This window comes from Sander lucioperca, chromosome 13 (assembly GCF_008315115.2).
Source record: "Sander lucioperca isolate FBNREF2018 chromosome 13, SLUC_FBN_1.2, whole genome shotgun sequence".
NCBI classification, from domain to species: domain Eukaryota; kingdom Metazoa; phylum Chordata; class Actinopteri; order Perciformes; family Percidae; genus Sander; species Sander lucioperca.
In genome coordinates, this window is record NC_050185.1 from 262095 (window position 1) to 281711 (window position 19617).

Here is a 19617-nt window from a genome sequence, read left to right on the forward strand (position 1 = left end):
TACAGTTTCAGAGTGCTCTTCACTATCGCTGTCGTAAATATGGACAGCTGTACACCCCCCCTCTTTCCAGGGAGGACAGCAACAGCAGAGGGCAACCCAGCAAACATTTACATAATTTTCAAATGACTGATAGTGCTGTAGAGCGTCTGAAATTGTAGCCGCTTGCCAAATTTTGTGAGAACAGGAGATCGGGGCGAGAGGGAGAGTGGGAATGACAGACGCACCATTTTCCCAATTACAAGTCAGTAGATGCTATAAGTAGTAGTGCCATAGCATCAAAATAATTTTTAAGCTGTTATTTAAAGGTAAAATAGTTGCATAATGTTGCTTTAAATTTAAGAGCATTTTGAAGTTTAATAAAAAATTTAATAAATAACTTATTTTTAAATTGTAGAAGTACAAATGTAGGATTTTTACTTTTATCTTTTTACTTAGGTCCATAATTTTACTTTTAGCAATTTGATAAATAAAAACATATTATTTACTCTCTCAAAACGCCTTATCAGCACAACAGCTGGTCATAAATGACTAAACACCCCTTATATTATTTACTTTCCTCTCAGCACTGTGCAGAGCGTCAGAACTCGCCCATGGTGTCTCCCAGCTCTTCACCGGTCAGCCAACACAGAAAGGTCCACGGAGGAGACCCCAGCCACTGCGTCCAGCACCTCGGCCTTCCCCCCGTCCCACCACGACTCGACCTCATCCAGAAAGGCGCCATTCGCTCCCCATCTGCCAGTCCCACCGGCTCCCCGAAGGTCAGTCACAGCATTCCCCAGATTTTAAACATTTTTTATATAAAAGCAATGGGCCTCATTCACCAATATCTTCTATATCTATATCTATTAAAGTTTTCTCTTAAATATGTTCTTAAGAAAGTCCCTAAGAAAAGTCTACGTCGGATTCATGACAGGTTCTTAAACAGCGGAATTGTTCGCACCTGTGTTCTTAGGATTGATGAATCCCACGTCTTCGTAATTGAAAGCGCGTGCCAGTTGTTTACTAATTAGCATAAGAAAATGCCCCGCAAATTCCCATATAAGGACATGACATTTCCTGTGCACCTCCTGGGAAGCGGGAGACTGCGTTCAAGAGATAATTGTCGGAGTTGCAGATGACTTGTATATTGCAGTGGTGGAGGAAATACTGAATCTCAGTACTTAAGTAAAAGTACAAATAACCAGAGACATATTTACTTTAGTAAAAGTAGAAGATGTCCACTACCACAAACAAGGCCAGCTGGCTTTTAAAAAAAGTTCCTATCCTAACCAGCATAAAACGGAAATATGTTGTTAGAATCGGAATGCGGTTGGTTTTATTCATGGATGTATTTTAAGACGGTTTTATTTTCTTTAACCATGCAAGTAAGCAAATAAAGTGTGTGAAGCAGTGAAAATGGGGAGGAGATGTGAAGAGGTCCAGCCAAATAAATCTTACGCTGCCTGGCGGAGGAGTAAACGACGCTGTGGAGAGGTGGCCGACAGGAGCAGACGCCCTGCAACTTAAGAAAACACACGCAAATAGACAAAACACAAGCAAATTAAGAAAACAACTTAATTAATTTGACAACACATGTGCAGCATTCAGCAAACGCGCTGCAAATACCACAACACAACCTAAACGCACTGCAAATAAAAAACGATGCAAAAAGAAAAGCACGCAAACCCCGAAAAAAGAAGCGATGCAAAAAGAAAAACAACTTAATTAATTTGACAACACATGCGCAGCATTCAGCAAACGCACTGCAAATATCACAACACAACCAAATACATAAACGCACTGCAAATACACACAACACAACCAAATAGATAAACGCGCTGCAAATATGAAACGATGCAAAAAGAAAAGCACACAAACCCAGAAAACAAATGCAACAAAAAAATGCTGCATCCAGATTACACAACGGAAGTTCTCCAGGCCTCTAGAGGGGGCAGCTAGTGGAACAGCTGGATTTTCGACCTCACAGGGAGGGAGGGAGGGCGAGAGAGAGAGAGAGAGAGAGAGAGAGAGAGAGAGATGTTTTCTCTCGTTTGGTGGGTGTGTCTCGGCTCAGGTCACAGCTGATACTCAATCAGCAGAGACGTCTGTAAACTCGTGGTGATAAAACATTTAAAACTGCATCAGCGTTTAATGTTGACGTTTGTTTAAGCCACATGAGAGGGTTTAATTTCGAGGTCCGAAATTACTGAAGTGTAGGCCTCCTCAAGTGTAATATTGTGATTATACAACAACGGTTACCAACAAAATAAGTGATCAATCTGTATTCATATTGTGGAGCAATTCGCTCTTGAAATACAAAAAACAGACAGGATTTATAGTCCCTCCCTGTTAGTAAACCAGCCAATTTACCGTGGGATTTATCAAACTGAATAAATCCTGCCCGCACATATAAACACAAAACTGCTTTGCTAACTCCAACGTGTTGTAAGTAAGACGTCTGCTGAAAAAGTTATTGTATTCATTAGCATGATTGCCGTACTGTTTAGTTCACAAACATCCAACACACCAAAGTACAAACACATAGCGGACCAGATGCGAGCTTTTATTTTGAAAAGCCGAAGCTCGGGGACAGCACCAGCCGGGAGGGCATGAGACGGGAGCATAGACTGTATATTAATAATATATTATGTTATTAATAATAATAATAATAATAATATGAATTTAATATTTGTTAATAACAGTCGAAAATCCAGCTGTTCCACTAGCTGCCCCCTCTAGAGGCCTGGAGAACTTCCGTTGTGTAATCTGGATGCTGCATTTTTTTTGTTGCATTTGTTTTCTGGGTTTGTGTGCTTTTCTTTTTGCATCGTTTCATATTTGCAGCGCGTTTATCTATTTGGTTGTGTTGTGTGTATTTGCAGTGCGTTTATGTATTTGGTTGTGTTGTGATATTTGCAGTACGTTTGCTGAATGCTGCGCATGTGTTGTCAAATTAATTAAGTTGTTTCTTTTTGCATCGCTTCTTTTTTCGGGGTTTGCGTGTTTTTCTTTTTGCATCGTTTTTATTTGCAGTGCGTTTATCTATTTGGTTGTGTTGTGGTATTTGCAGTGCGTTTGCTGAATGCTGCACATGTGTTGTCAAATTAATGAAGTTGTTTTCTTAATTTGCTTGTGTTTTGTCTATTTGCGTGTGTTTTCTTAAGTTGCAGGGCGTCTGCCCCTGTCGGCCACCGTACAACTATGATTTAAAAACGGGAATAATAAAAAACAAACATTTTCATTTTCACTTTTACTGGAGGCTGTATTACCGAGGGTCAGCGGCGCTGCGCCCAAGCTCTGGAGCACCGGAGCCGGCTTGGAAGCCGATGAAGGATCGGCGGTGCCCCATATATATCTATGGCAACCAAACTTCACTGGTGAGACAAACGTGTGACGGTCAGGAAGATGTTTTGGCAGGGGGAAAAACTGATCAGAAAATTTAACGGAACGTTGTAGTAGAAAGTATGGAGTAGAAAGTATGGATAATTGCTACAAAATGTACAAAACAAAGTAAAATCCACTCCATTTTGGCCCTATAAATAGTGCGATCAATCACCAAGTAACGCAGGATTTAATCAGTTTAATTGCTGATGTAAATTGCAGTGTTAGTGTTTCTTTGCATACTATGATTTTTTTTTTCAACAAATGATCAGAAATACATTACAGTACAATATTATCATTGTAAACGACTGTAGAATTAAATAAAATGCAGTAACCAATTATTTGAAGCAAATTGTCATTACTCAAATGTGCGTAAGAGTGCTCTTGAGTGTTCGTAGATTTTGTTCTTAGCTAAGCACAAATCCAAGATAAGGAAACATTAGTGAATGTCAGAATCTTTGTAAAAAGTGCGTAAGTGGGGTTTAAGAACACATTTCTTTCAACGGTTGGTGAATGAGGCCCAATGTTTAGAAAGTGCTTTACAGCACAAGTATAGGTTAGTCTAGGTTGGACTATAAATCCCTTTGATCATAAATGTTGGAATTTCTGAAATCATTTATTACCCAGAAATCATGTTATGTGACAATTGTTTAGTTATTCTTACTGGCTGGTAGAGGTTGAAATGGTTGCTGAAAAATGTTTTCACACCAGGTTCAAGGCCAAAGTTAAGGATAAAGTTTCATATTTCACTTGTACATTTTTATTTGGCAGCTCTAACATGCTGTGAAGTGCTGTGACCATACTGAGCGCCAAAAACTTGGGTATCTTTGCATAAACACTTTTTGTTTATTTAGATCCCCATTCCATGTTGCTTCCACAAAGTGCTCACAAGTTTTCCTGAATTCTAACAAACAAACTAACAAACAACAATTAAACATAAAAAAGTGTTTGATTTAGAAATGAGTCTAGAATTATTTAGATTGAGTCTTCTGTCATTTCAGTGAACACACCATATCTCTCCACCTTTCTAGTCTTCGCCAGGCATGTCCAGGAAGCAGGACAAGCCTCTCCCAGCCCCACCTCCTCCTCAGAGGGACCCACCTCCACCGCCTCCCCCTGAGCGTCCTCCTCCCATTCCTCCAGAGTCGCGCCACTCTTGGCTCAGCAGTTCATCTCCCTTGTCATCTTCCCTCTTATCTTCTACCGGCACGCTGTCAGACTCCCAGATGCCCCCTGAGACAAGGTGTCCCACAGACAGCCACTTTGCAGATGCCCACAGGACTGGATCTGAGCACCTGCTCCAGTTGGAACCCACCGGCCCCTCTCACCTGAACGGAAGACCACTCAGTTGTCCGTCTGCTGGATTTGGGAGATCACATCACAGAATGGAGGGGGCAGGAACCTCAGAGAGCTCCAAGGTAGGGCTTAGATATCAGTTTAAAAATGTAGGTTGGGGTGCTTGGGTAGCTCACCTGGTAGAGCGCCCATATACAGAGGCTCAGTCCTCGACGCAGCAGCCATAGGTTCGACTCTGACCTGTGGCCCTTTGCTGCATGTCATTTCCTTCTCTCTCCCCTTTCATGTCTAAGCTGTCCTGTCATAATAAAGGCCTAAAAATGCCTCACAAAAAAAGTAGGTTGATAACTTAAGTAAATATGTAAAAGCCTACTTCTTTGTTCTTTGTTTCCTCAATAAAAAAAAAGAAATTTATTACCATGAAATCTTGTAGAGACATTCATGGTTCTTAAAAATCCCCCGTCCCAACCCACAACATTTCTCTCTCAACCTCTGCTGCTGTCAAATGATATGACAGCATGCCACTTGTGGTTTTAAACAAAATGTTTGGTGATGCTCTGACTTTTCGTGATCAGGTCAAAATGTTAATTTGTCCATTACTTTATCCAAATACCTGCAAAACTAATGCCATTCCCACCCCAGCTGTATTATCTGCAAACACACTAACCTAAGTTCAGTCAGTCAATAAATAGTCAATAAATAAATGTATTCATCTGCAATTTGTATTTGGCGGTATGGCTCTGTTCTGTGGCCTCCCCGCACTTCCACATGCATACCTGGAAAAGCATGAGGCAGGGAGAGCACACCTCCCTGCCTCATGCTTTTCCAGGTATGCATCCTTCCATGTGCATACATGGAAAGCTTTAAGCGGGGAGAGCAGCAGTGCAGGATCATTGATAAAGTTAGACAACATAAATGTAAATTTAAAAGGAGGAGCTGGGTGGCAAGCGCTAGCAGAGGTGCAGCAAGTTAGGCTGGGAAAAGCAGTTTAAGCTCTATTTGGAAATCCAATCATATGCTCAGGAGGGAATCAGCTGAGCCATCAGCTGGTGTGCTGGCTTAAGAACTGTCAGCTATGAGCTGAGATAATAGCCAAGCTTGACTCCATGACCTGCCAGAACTTACACTATGCTTCATATAGTGAACATGGTAATAATTACACCAGCTATTGGATGGATTACCATGCAATTTGGTGCAGACAATCATGTTTTTTGTGAATTTTTGGCTTTTCATCTTGCCCCACCAGCAGGTCAAAATTTATATTTGTCCAATACCTTGTTTTTATCTATTTTATCATTTAGTTGACCTAACCAGGGGTTAAGGTGGGATTTGCAGCAGGTGGAGGAACCCTTAATTCAGGGAAGCTGGTTCGTCTTTTTCTCCCGTTATAAGTGGTGAAAAATGCAAAGTGAAATGCTAGGAGTTGATTTTACAGTAAAACAAAACTTTTACTGTGTTAACTGTATGTCAAATTAATCAGAGGAGGGCCAAAGGCCAAATTTCCTCCTAATATGACTGGTTTCAATGCTGACAAACAATGTAGCATTTAAAAGGCTATTCTTTTTAAAGAGTCCCATGCAGTGCTCGATCCACATAAAATGCTACATCACTTCCAGCAAACTTCACTGAAAACAATGAGGGCAGAAAAAGCATCACTGGTGTATGAAACTGCAAATCAGATTAATTTACGTAATTCATTTACTCTACCAATGAGAATTACAGCCTACAGAGCTGCTAGAGTAGCTGTACAAACTTACTATGTGTCCCATAATATATACTACCTACTAAATCTAAACAGGTTTTGAGGATGTAGTGTGTTAAAGCTTTAGTGCATAACTTTTTGAAATTAATGAACGTCCGTTACATTCAAGCCCTTGCCAAATGAGTTGCTACAAAGCTAATTAAGACTATCAACTGCACACAACTCTCTCTGTATTTCTCAGTATGGCTATGTTCAGAAGATTGTGTCCGTGTCCTCCCTGGCTACTAGCAACTGCGGAGGAGGAGGGGTGGGGGCTGTGTGCGATCACGGAAGGCTTGTATCACGTGGACGCGCCAACAGTTTTGTTGTCATTACTTAGAATTCCTCATGGGGGAGACATAAACTATGCACTATAGCTTTAACAAAATTGAATATACTCAAAGAAGTCAGTATGCATGCTAAAAATCCAAATTGTTGATGGTGGTAAAACAGCTTTGTGAACACACCAGAAAACTAAAACATTTCATCCTTGCAAAAACATTTATTTATCTAGTTTAGAAGTTTAATTGGCAGTGTCACTTCAAAGTCACTGTTTGATTGACATGCATCTGTGCATGTATAGTATCATTTCATTGTATCATCATTAGTATAAAAAGGAATATGTTGCATAGAGTTAGTATGTAGTATAGATGTGGGGCATGCCATCAGTCTTGTTCCAGTTAGGAGCCACTGCTATTATTGTCTCAGGACAGTCCAGTTCAGTTGTTAAAATTGGTATTCTGTGTCAGTCTCTGCAGAGAAACTGAAGACACAGTATGTAGTAAGGGCTAATGGGTTTTAGGTGCCATTTGTTGTCAGCCACAGCCATGTTGACTGTATGTATATTTTATACCTTTCAACAACACATCCTGTTTAGGGACCTGCTTGACCAGGTGTCTCATGGAAAGGTAATTAGTGGGACAGAAGTGAACAGACAAACTACAGGTCAGCTCCACAGCTTACTATGATGCTAAATAAAATTATAAAAATGTGTTTATTTTGGAAAGGTCACTCAGACTAATTTGGAAGAAGCCTCTGAAAGCATACATTAGTTCAGTGTCGGGTATGGGAAAAACAGCATTTCCACAGCATTATTGTTTATGCCATCATGTGGGTTTCCTGGTGCACATATTTTTGAAATGTTTTTAATTGTTTACCACCCTGATTGTCAGACATAAATGAAAAAGGAAGAATAAAGGCTATTTCTGACGGTCACTTTGTAGACTAGAAGGCATGCAACAGGCTCAAGACTAATACCCTGCTCTGCCATTCTTCTAATGTGTAACCCTGATTTAACTGAAACTCCATTCAAATACAACCAATCAAATCCTACAGAGACAGAGCCTCAACAGTTACTGGTGTGAAAAGCAGAATACTGCTGAGCATCTGCATAATTTGTACACTCTCTATACTTCACATTTAAAAGCCTAGTGTACACACACACACACACACACACACACACACACACACACACACACGCGTCCTCCTGTACAGATGTATTTTTCCAGATCTGAAGAGTAACTCTGCCACACAGGGAGCTGACCTTTACACAGTTACAAGGTTGGTTTATTGCCATTCTACAACACAGGGTTGTACAACAAATATGAGTAGTTGAGGAGTCTCACAGCCTGAGGAAAGAGGTCCGGTGATAAGGCAGCAGATACTACTGAATCGCTTGCCAGACAGCAGCAGGGTGAACAGGCTGTTGCTGGGGTGGGTATTGTCTTTAAAGGTGCAAAATGTAATACTGACAGCTAGTGTTTAAAATAGTTACTGCAGTACAAATAAAAAAAAATGGCAAAGAGTCGGGGAGTCGTCTCCCCCTGCCAACGTTGGCTGACTGTGCAGATCAGTCAGCCGTGGCCCGCTTGCCTGGTAATATTGCGGAAAAAAAACTTCTTAGCGGAAATGGGCGTGGCCTATATCATCAGATTCAGCTCGATTCAAGGAACACGTGGATGTAAGGGTTTCTAATGTGTGATGAGTAATGTGGGAGTTATAGGCAAAAACACGTTTGACATCATTATAGCGCCACCTAGTGGTCCACGTGTAATTTGTGATAGGTGAGGTCCATGACCCATTGTAAATCTACCCTGTAAATTTAAAGTTATTCACTTTAGTATAAGTGGTGAATCCAAATGTGGGTCCCATAGACCACGCTCACTTTGACCAATCAGTACCCCACTGTAGGGGTGGCCTCAAGAGTGGCCCTAGATGGTACCCTCCAAATTTCGTAAAAAGAGGGATGAGCCGTTCATGAGATATAAACTTGTTGTACTTGTAGTGCCCCCTAGTGGCCAATTTTCGTAAAATGTGTGGGGGACCTCCAGAGGGTCATGGCAACCAAGATTCTAAAGTGTTGTGTTGATAGCATTTATTTTGGTCGAGATATGGCAAAGTTGCTGTTTTCATAGTTAGCAGAGAAAATAAAAAAGAGGGAGATAACAACGGGCTGTTCTCATGAACTATTTGTACAAATGCTACGAAAAGTAATGTGTAATTCGTTTGTATTCCACATATATACTGTATTACTGTAAGCCCCACATTGACGTTTGCTGGGGTAGTGACTGCTCGTGGCTGTAGTAGTTTTGACTGGACCACCTAGCAAACGGCTAGACCGCAAAAATACGCATAGGGAGGAGATTTCAAGCCGAGGAGCAGAGTTTGTGTCCCATTAGAAGTTAAGAAAAAAAACACTTTGGTTTCACTCTGGAAACAGATGTTCATGCCCTGGAAATACTACTTAAGACGACCAGCGTTTTAACCCAAACTGTTTTAACAGGTCATTTTGGTGCCTGAACGTAACTGTCAGGACCACTTTTACGAGCATAGACCTAACGGTGACCAGTTGCCGCAATTTGTCCAATATCCATTTGCAGAGTGTAGTAGTACTCAAGCCCAGAGTGTTAAGTTTGCCAATGAGTTTGATAGAGGAGACTGTATTGAATGCTGAGCTGAAATCAACAAACAGCATTCTGATTTAGGTGTTATTTGTATTTTCGCTACATTTATGAAAGAAATACACTCATCAACATCGGAAAAGGAAGCACGAGCATTGGGAGAAGTGCAGTGGACCTTGAGACAATCACCTCCCACAATATCTTAGATTGATATGTATTTATTTATGCACATTAATCAACATTTCTGTTAATAGGCTGGATTGTTGTGGCTGGATTTCGACAAGCTAGAAGTTGGGTCACAATAAAAAAAATCTAGAAATATTCTAATAAAGATGAATTAGAAAAACCCAAGAATTATGTTTATCTACACTATGTTTAATGTTAAACGAGAAATAAGTTAATTTAATATTTTTCAAAAACTTGATTGGTGGGGAACATGCTTCAACTCACTTTTTTTTGTCAAATTATTCAATCATTTTACCATTATTTGTAACTTCAATGACATAAGCAATTTGTGCCAACTCGATCTTCTAGCGAGAAATTCAACATCCATTGAGTGATGTAATGCTGGTAGCAAAACATTTCATGGAACTGTGAACTATGTCAAATTAATCTTTAGCTAGATAGCACGATTTTAAAAGGAAGGAGAGAAACCTTGGATACTGGAGACAAACCTCAGGTATGGCTGCCTATTTTGCCAAGGTGTATAGTTTGTTCAGACGGTGGACAATAAACAATCTATGCACAGTTCGAAGTTCCACTAAATGTTTTGAATTAGTACAAATTACTTAAGTCAATGTAACAATAAGCAGTTGTTAGTTTGCCACATGTTTCCTCAAAGTCACAAATAATGCAAAAAATATTTAAGTTAAATAATTGTACTTACAACCCAAAAAGCATAGCCATTCATTTGACAGAACAACCAGGACAGCACAGCAGTCAGTAAAGTCACTGTGCAAAAACACAACAGAAACAAAACTACTGGGCTTACTTGTTTCTTGGATGTCTTTCTTGTCTACGCTCACCAATGACCTACGGGGGCGTTCCTGACATGTGCGACAGGAACGCCCCACTGCGGTTGCAATCAGACCCGCCTCTGGGTTAGATGAGGCACAAACACACTTAAGAAAAAGATTCCAAAACTTAAGAACAAGGAAGGGCCTGAAGTGTAACTACCACGGTAGCTGAACGATCTGGCGAACTTGATGGAAAGCAGGTGTGGATGATCAACAGCAATCAGGAGCCAGGAGAGAGCAGAGGAGCACTACGCCCACAACACACAGACAGGAACACACAGGGGAGGAGAAACACAGAGAAACACAACGAAAACCCTAGGGTCTCAGCCGTGACAGTAACACAAGTGCAATAGCTCTCTTCCCTCTGTTCCTGGGGGCGGTCACATTGCTTACGGTGGTGTTTGGTCTGGCTGGAACCTCACTTTACTGGCTAATCAGGCAGGTTAAGATTCACAGGTCATGCCATCCCTGTGAATGCAGATTATTTTTTGGCATGGGATTATTACTAACCTTAGTCACAGAATATGTCTATCATGTCTATTAGCTTTTACGTGACATAATATATATTCATGACGGGCGGGTCAGGGTTTTTTAATACCTGCACCCACTCGACCTGTTATGCAAGCCAATACGTACCACCCAACCCACACAAATATGTCTTAATCAACCACCCAAACCTGACCACAAACTGCCAACTGTATGCATGCAATTTATGTAGTAGCACAATTGTCAGGACTGAGGAGGCAAGGACTGAGCATTTTAAAGTTTGAATATACCTGTCTTATGGCCAATATATGTGTATAATCCCTCACAACTCAAGCAGATAACATCTGTAATGGTGCCATCTGACAGGACAACCTGCCCAAATCTCTCCCAACCCTTACTTTTTTCATTCCATTTGCGTGCAACATTAGCATCACTAGTATATACTGTATACTATTACGTATTTAACAGATAATAACAGATCATCAGAAGATCAGAATTAGGGAGGAACACAAGATATCTGAAGCATAATATACTGTATTTAAGTTTATTTGAGTTCATCAAATGCAGTTGACAACCTTCAGTTGCTGCTTTGTGTTTTTTTATAATTCTCTCCCTTGTGTTTGCAGCCCTTCTCTAATAGTGTGCAAGTCAGCGATGAGTATGACATCCTTCCCTCACGGCACTCACCAACGCAGTCCACCCTTGCAAGTAGCCACAAGTAAGTATTATGGTGGGGAGCGCATAACACACATAGACCTAGACATACACCTCTTCCTTCCTTTTCTCTGTGGTTTCAGACTCAGGAACCTTCTACCAGTGAGGTCTAGTAGCCTTAGGGAAAAGTCCTGGTTAGAACAGCTTTGAAAAAGGATGGCTGAACGTCTAATAGCCTTTTAGCTGCAGCCAGAATTAGATTAGGTATTTCTGTGTATCGGGCTAAAGTGGAGGCAGGGGATGGAGCTGTCACTTCTGATGAAGCTTGAGCTGAAAGGGGAAGTTCTGGTTCTGCTGAAAACAATTTAGTGTTGTAAAATATTGTGAGGTTGTTAGGGTGACACATTTCTTTTACACTAATGGCTACAGCTGACTGGCACATTGATTTGCATTTTGCAAGCATAGTTTATGTTCACAGGATAACGCACATGCATGTTTTTATAACTATATGAAGACCACCATTAACTGTAATCCCAAAAGAACTAACCTAAACATGAGTGTTTATTTGGTAATTACTGCATCTATTGGCTTAGTTTCCATGCTCATGTTTAATATGGAACAGTGGTTATGATGGGACAGTAAGCTCAGTGTTTCTTGTAACTGATTGGTTAGAGAAATACCTCCACCCCATACCTACACAGCAGTTAGTGTACTTTGTACCTTTGCAGCACAGTAACATTGTACTGTAACATATTGTTAGGTAGGTAAACACAGTTTTACAACCTCTTATTTACCTTTTTATAAATCTCACACAACACACACAATACAACACACGTATACTGTACATGTCAACAATGACAGGAGGTCTAGTACCCTTAGAACTCAGTTTTCTTTAGTACTTCTTTAATGTTCTATCAAGGTAAAATTAGCCTACTGAGTGTACAAAGACAAAACAAACAAACCAAAACAAAAGGTTATAAGCATCTTGTTGGGACACGTGGAAGTGTTGTCATGCACATAGTTTCTTGATGCGGGGCGAAATTAAAGCAGTGCAGACCAGGTTTTTGTTGGTCACTGGCGCGATCACTTCCCGCTACCTCAAGATAGCAATACGCCAAGAATGCACCTGAACTCACCTCCCTGTAAGACCAGCACGCCCATGGGCACAGGTGCATTTGCTATTTAAACAACGTGGGCGCAGAATGGGAAATTGACAACTGCGTCGGTCTTAAACTAGCAAAGACACTTGCGTCGGGCTTTGCACTGGGCTGCGCCGGGTGCAAGATCATGTCATTATGTGCCACTACATATTGAGAAGGGTTTTAATATTGCTTATTTCTTCCGTTTTAACAATTCAATATGCAATGCAGTTAATGTAAACCCCTGGACTACAATCCTCCTCCTAATGGGACTGTGAAAATATCAGTGATTGCAGTTTGAATGTAATAACTGTATTTGTGACACTAATGGAAAGGTTGGGTTGATACATCATGGTCATCTTTACAGACCCTCCAACCCTTTCAGCAGGCCTGTGGTAGAACGACAGTGCGGTGTGACGGAGAGGGTGGAGGATGACTATCAGATCCCTTCATCCAACCTCTGCTTGAGCCAGGCTCCCATCTGCATCTCTGTACCTAGCAGGTACTGGCCGTCTTTCAATGTATTAAAGTTGCTATGGTGATACAGCAATGATGGGTTAATTAGGCTGCTGAGAACCAAAAATGTTTCCTCTCATTCAGGCATTTGGAGAACAGCTCTCCAGAGCCCTTCATCGATGAGAAGAAGCCCCAGCCCCCCGAGCCTGGTGAGTCCTGAAACCAGCAGAGATCAAACATCACAAGTTATTAATCTATTATCTGAAGGCTACAGCTTATATTTCATTTCTTTCTTGATACCAGTAGAGTGATCTGTCTTATTCTGCCTAATATGAGGATATTAAAGTGACCATATTATGCTCATTTTAAGGTTCATAATTGTATTTTGAGGTTGTACCAGAATAGGTTTATATGGTTTAATTTCAAAAAACACCATATTTTTGTTCTACTGCACATTGCTGCAGCTCCTCCTTTCACATGCTGTCAGGTTTCTGTTTTAGCTACAGAGTAAGACCTCTTAACTTCTGTAACATCTCTGTTGTTAGTCACACACGCGCAGTAGCTAGGTAAGGATTACATGAGCTAGCTCCAACTTCGGCCTGTACAAGGCAGGATTAGCCGGGAGACTTCTTCTAAACTAGGGCGCACTTCCAACTTTGCATGGAATACCTGCAGAACAGGGACATGTAAGTAGTTCTATACAATTTCTTTTGTAGATTAGGGTGAATTTGTGTGTGTTGTAGCAGTGTTTTGCCATTGAGAACGAGCTAGCATGCTAATGCTAGCATGCTAACGGTTAGCCCCCTAGCCCCCTCGTCTCGGTCAGTGACGTAGAAAGCCGTGCAGATTTTGAACAGCTCACCTGGAGACTGAAGGCAGGACACATTCAGAAACCGTATCTCACTCAAAACAGCATGGATGGGTTTTTTTCAAAGTTTGTATGCATGTGGAAGCACCAGAGACACAAAATAACACCCCAAATTCCAGAAAAAGTGTTTTTTCATAATATGGGCACTTTAAACATTATAATAAATCTTGAATCAGGTAAAAGTGCAAAACAACCAAGTGAAACTATCTAATTCCATCGTCAGAATAATTTCTTGTTCATTTAGAAAAACATATTCTCTGCTTTTATTCCTCAGGTGGACACTCCGAGTCGGTCAGGGGGTTGGTCTCGCGGGTGGCACATACCCCCCTTTGCCCCTTCAACACCAACAAGACACCCTCCGACTATGACATTCTGCTGCCCCCACAAGGTAGCCAACCTCGACCGGAACACAGTAGAGTTCACATTGTCCTCATTTGAATTGGAATGAATGAACTGTGCTACTGTAAAAGCTGTTCTATGCTTCTTGCGTTCAGCGCGGCCCGGGCGCTGCGGACGACGCGCATGCTCGCCACGAATCGTCTGGTCTTTCATACTGATTGCGGTCAGTGCGGCTCAATGAACGGACTTTTTTTCTCCTGTAGCCAATCATTGCAACGCGGTCTATGTGACCACGTCCGTATTGTTAAAGCTGTTTCATGCTTCTTGCGTTCAGCGCGGTCGGGGCGCTGCGATGGCGCGCTGCGGATGGCGTGCTGCGGATGCATTGTCGCATCTGTTTTTTTATACTGATTGCGGTTAGAGCGGCCAAAGAACGGACTTCTTCTCTCCTGTAGCCAATCATTGCAACACAGTTTATGCGACTGCGTCCGCAATGTTCCAAGATCTTGGAGGTGCTCGGCGATTAGACCCTCCGCGGACCCTCCACAGTCGTCCAGGCCGCGTTTGCGTCATATCGCTGTCCGTACCGCGCCTACTGCACTGAACGCAAGAAGCATGAAACAGCTTTAATGCCGTAAACAAATACTAAAACTATGCTTCAGATATAGTTAAGTGCTAATAAGTATGTTGGATGTCTTGTTATCACCACATCTGGGTTCTGGTAACCTGGACTACCCACAAGTTTCTAAGCAAGCCATCTTGTTCCTCCTGTCCCAGTCCCCTTCCTCCTGTGAAGTCCCCTCTCAAAAATATCCTCTCTTGGCTTTTCTCTTCAGGGTAGCATGTCAGCTGCTCTTTGGCATGGAATCCCATTGCATGATTTAGACTTTACTGTATAGCAGCATCAGCCACCTCATCATGTAAGTATAAACTATGAATCAGAGCAGAGAGTTCAGTCTTGTCTGTGGTTTTGTTTCAGCTTTACAAGACCCCTTCAGCAGCCGCCCTCCGTCTCAGCCTCCTCCTCCTCCTCCTCCACCGGCGAGACACAGCTTCACCGACCTCTCCTCCTCTTCTCCGTCCGCATTCTGCACCTCCTCCACGTCGTCCTCCTCCTCTGTCATCGCACGGCCACACAGGCCCTCCTCTGGGCATGAGCACTTGCTGTTAACCCCCGGTGAGCTGGCAAACTCATTTTGTTCCGAAAAATTGTGGAAAATGTTTAAAACATATACATTTATTGCATCTCCTACGGTGTTGTGCCAGTCTAATGATTGTCTCTCGCAGTGGAACAAGTGTTTATTATGGTCACCGAATTGTGGAAAATTCACACTGCACACAGCATTACTTTGTGACTGACACTCCGTGTTGTCTGTGTTGTAGACACAGTGCTCGATATGTTGAACAGTGCTGCTCCTCTGCCTCCAGTCAGACGACACACAGATCATGTTAAAGGCTCCCGAGGCTGCCTGGAGTACGACCATTTACCAGCCAGTCAAGGTAGTAACCTCCCCTTCTCAGCAAATGACTACATGAGAAAATGCTTAGAAAAACATGTCCAGGTCTTGATGAGTTACTTTCACAAAACATTACGATACAAAATATAGTTGTAATATACGTATCACTGCATGTTCTCTGTGTTTTAGACCTCAGTCATCTGTAGCAAAACTCCCGCACACAGTCTAACTTGCAAAGATAAATTTATTGGCTAGCAACATTTCGGTACTCAACTTTCATCTGGCAAATGGTATTAGATACTGAGAAGCCATTTTTTATAGGAGGTGGCTGTGGGTCTGTACCAATCACCTTCTCCACATCAAAATAAGGCATAAATACATTAATACACATAACATTCACTTACTCCACATAGAGCTTAAATACAGTACAACACTTTATATAGTAACAATATTATCCCATCCAAAGACATCTAAATTATATTAGATAAATGTAGATTTACAAACATCAGGGCCTCAAAATATTGATGCAGCATGCATACTGTATATAAATGGACACAGTAGTTAATGGTCCTGATAATAGGAATGGTATATTATTGTTACAAAGTGTTGTACTGTATTTAAGCTATATGTGGAGTAAGTGAATGTATTTATATCTTCGTTTTATGTGGAGAAGGTGATTGGTGCAGACCCAAAAAGACGACTTCTCAGTATCTAACACAATTTGCTTGATGGAAGGTTTAGTACCGAAACATTGCCAGCTATTAAATGTATGTTTGTAAGTTGACAGCGTGCGGGAGTTTTGACCGCCCCTCGTGTAATAGATGTGCAAAGCATTTTTCGGTTCTGAGACCTCAGTCATCTAACATATAATAACTGGATAATATAATAATAATCTGACTGGACACTTTGGTAGCAAAGTTACTCTCAAGACAAAAATCTCCCTCTGTTGAAAGAATCATTTATGCTCTCTTTATGCCAGTCTCAACAACATGACCAACCTAAACAGGAAGTCCTGCGCAGCTCTTTCAATGTTGACAGGTGAAGTTGCTTTGTGCAGACATGCAAAGTTTGTCTAACACTTTGAATTCCAAATCAGCCTAAATATGTTTGGTATTAGTACCTTTATTTCCCCAAATATTCCCTGTTTCCCCTGAAGCAGGCAGACCATGTTTTGCCATTTCTGGCATTCCACCGAGGAGCATATGTGAAGTGAATACCTCAATTTCTAGCTATGGAGGACAGTGATTACTTAATAATAAAAGTCCAAACTCAAAAGGTATTGCAAGAAATGTAAAAGATTTTCTTCTGTGACGAGAAGCATTTAGTCTACAAACTTGTCACTAATAACACTCTAAAGTGTCTGCCTGTGTGCCAGGGGCATTTTTCCACTGACATGAATTCCCTTCTCTCTCTCCAAGTATCGATGGACTGTTTGCAGGCCCCTGCCAGACCGCCCAAGCCACTGCCCAGGAAGATCCCTCCAGACATTCAACCTGGCAAACCCCACGGCTTGGAGTCAGAGAACGTGGACGCCAAAATCGCCAAGCTGATGGGGGAGGGTTACTCCTTTGAGGATGTGAAGCGGGCGTTGATGATCGCCCAGTACAAAGTTGACGTGGCCCGAAACATTCTGCGAGAGTTTGCTTAGTGGCCAAGACTGAAACTCTAGTCCAAGAGACAGTGAAAGGGGAACTCAACAATGAAGCTGTGCCTCTGAATAGACTGACTAAAAAGGGCTTCTTTATTCTGCTTGGCCTGGGACTGTTAATCAACAGGAACAAAAAAGTATTTCAAGCCTTTTGTTGCCGAACAGAGATGACGATGCACAACAAAGTGGCTAAGACCAAATCACAGTAGAACACAGAATTAAAAAAAGGGGAAAAAGACTGTCTGTGAATGATTTAAACTTGTGAAAAAAAGAACCGGGCTTGGTGTTGTTTACAGTGAGCTTTGCCGGTGCTGGCCTCTGGTTTTCAGATGCTCCTGTTTTTCTCCAGGCTGGGACTGTATGCCTGTTGTAAAGCCCTGATCCTGATCCTGCTACTGCTGCTACTGTTCCTTTCACATCATGTCACCCTACAGATATAGTTTGAAGAGCCTTTCAATCTCCAGCTCTTTTTAGGTTAAATGCACAGCCAATTTGAAGGGGTCATTTTAATTTACAGCCAGTAGGGGGAGCCAGACTCCACCGTTTTTTCTTCTCTCACTCCTTTTGTTACTTTCTTCTCTTCATGTCGCTTGTTTCACTAACTCCCTCCTCTTTCTTCACGTGTTGCCCATTAGAGCATACTCCACTGTTTGCCCATGGTCTGGCTGTCTTATAGGTCTTAACAAGGTCTGATGAGTCGGGAGCAGTTAGATGGAGCCAGAGGATGCCTTATTGATTCCTTTGTTTCCCCCAGACCTGGAGAAAACTGTATGGCAGCTCCAGAGGAACACTTTTGTTAGACATGGTATCTTTGGTAGTAGGAACAGGGTGGAAGAGTTAATCTTGCTCTTTGTTTCTGTTCCTAGACCAGGGGATTAATCAAATTTTTATTTTCTTCATCTGAGGACCGCAAGCCTATGAATGTATTTGTTCTGCGTGAGTGAGTTATACCTTTGTACACTGAGCTCTTCTCAGGCCGCTTTTTGCCCTTAAGTGATTAAGTGGTGGAAAATATTTAATGTTTGTAAAAAAAAAAAAAAAAAAACATTTCTCCATGACAAAAGCCAGACGATCGTGCCTGCATTTCAGCTCAAGCATTTAAATAACATTACAGACCTAACCTGTTATGTAGATCAGCGATAATGCTCAGAAAACCATGTCCTATGCAGCCATCACACTGCAGCCGCCTGTCTCTTCAATTACACAGACATTTTATGGGGAAATGTCCACATTCCCCACATGTTTGAGGAATCGCTCTCAATCTGATTTGGAGTGAAAGTCACTCCAAATCTGCAGCAATTATGCAATTATTTTGAAGTGGAGTTGTAGTGTGAACACAGTAAAGACAAACAGAATACTGCAGAGCATTCAAACTATGAGCTGAGTCAGATGCACATCCACTGTGCAGTAAAGGTGGAGTTAAAGCTCTTACCTCAGAATCTGGAATCAGGTGTAATCTAATGACTGGAACACGTCTCACCAATGCATGTATTGGGTTTGTTCTAATGCAAAACAGTATTGTTTTATTACCCTTTTTTTCTTTTTACAGTAGTATGCTAGACTTATTAGAGGTGTAGTTTGCCATAAAATGGGCAATGTTTACCCAGATAGTATTCTCATACAGATTAAAGGATAATTCCAGTTTATAATTTGGGACTTCATTTTACTGTTTTGACCACTGTTATAGTAATGTAATACCATTGTTTTTCTTCCAAAATAATTTCTGAGATCTGAAAGTAGGAACTTGGTGACATCACTGCATTTATGTCGATAAGGACAAACAATTTTTTTTTCTTTGTTGCCTCTTTCACATAAGTGTGTCTAACCTGGTGGTTTGTTTAAAACCTGTCTATCATATCAATACTCTTGTGTCTTGCCCCTTCCAATGTCTATTTAGCGATGTTGCTGGTTTTCTACCATTTAAAGGGTACAATGTTATTCTTACTAAACCAACAGTAAAAATCTAGATTATCCTGGTTAAATCAGGCAATTAAAGGACAAATCCGGCGCAAAATGAACCTAGGGGTTAATAACACGTGTACAAAGTCGACCGTTCTCTGGGATATGTTTTCATGCTAATCGAATGTGTCTCTAGCTTGAAACAAGATAGCGCAAACAGCTGTTTAGGTTATAAAGCTATTCGTCGACATCTTGGGAAAACAGTCCGACCAGTCGAACGACGAACGCCGTGCATATATTTTAATAAACAGATATAATTCATGCATTTCCATGTAATTACATTTCACAAACGTAATTC

At 41.4% G+C, this 19617-nt stretch overlaps 1 protein-coding gene across 2 annotated transcripts in view; it reads left to right on the plus strand.

The window, feature by feature from the left end:
* The window catches only part of cblb (Cbl proto-oncogene B, E3 ubiquitin protein ligase), a 104936-nt gene extending 85787 nt beyond the window's left edge, over positions 1-19149 (plus strand). The window contains exons 11-19 of one of the 2 annotated variants that reach the window (XM_031311099.2): positions 564-758; positions 4392-4778; positions 11426-11517; positions 12960-13094; positions 13193-13257; positions 14191-14304; positions 15235-15432; positions 15639-15755; positions 17131-19149. In XM_031311099.2, coding sequence (XP_031166959.1) covers positions 564-758; positions 4392-4778; positions 11426-11517; positions 12960-13094; positions 13193-13257; positions 14191-14304; positions 15235-15432; positions 15639-15755; positions 17131-17360 — 1533 coding nt within the window. In that variant the 3' untranslated portion in view covers positions 17361-19149. The remainder of the gene's footprint in view (positions 1-563; positions 759-4391; positions 4779-11425; positions 11518-12959; positions 13095-13192; positions 13258-14190; positions 14305-15234; positions 15433-15638; positions 15756-17130) is intronic. The other variant, XM_031311100.2, reaches the window with a different exon arrangement.
* Positions 19150-19617: the final 468 nt, after the last annotated feature.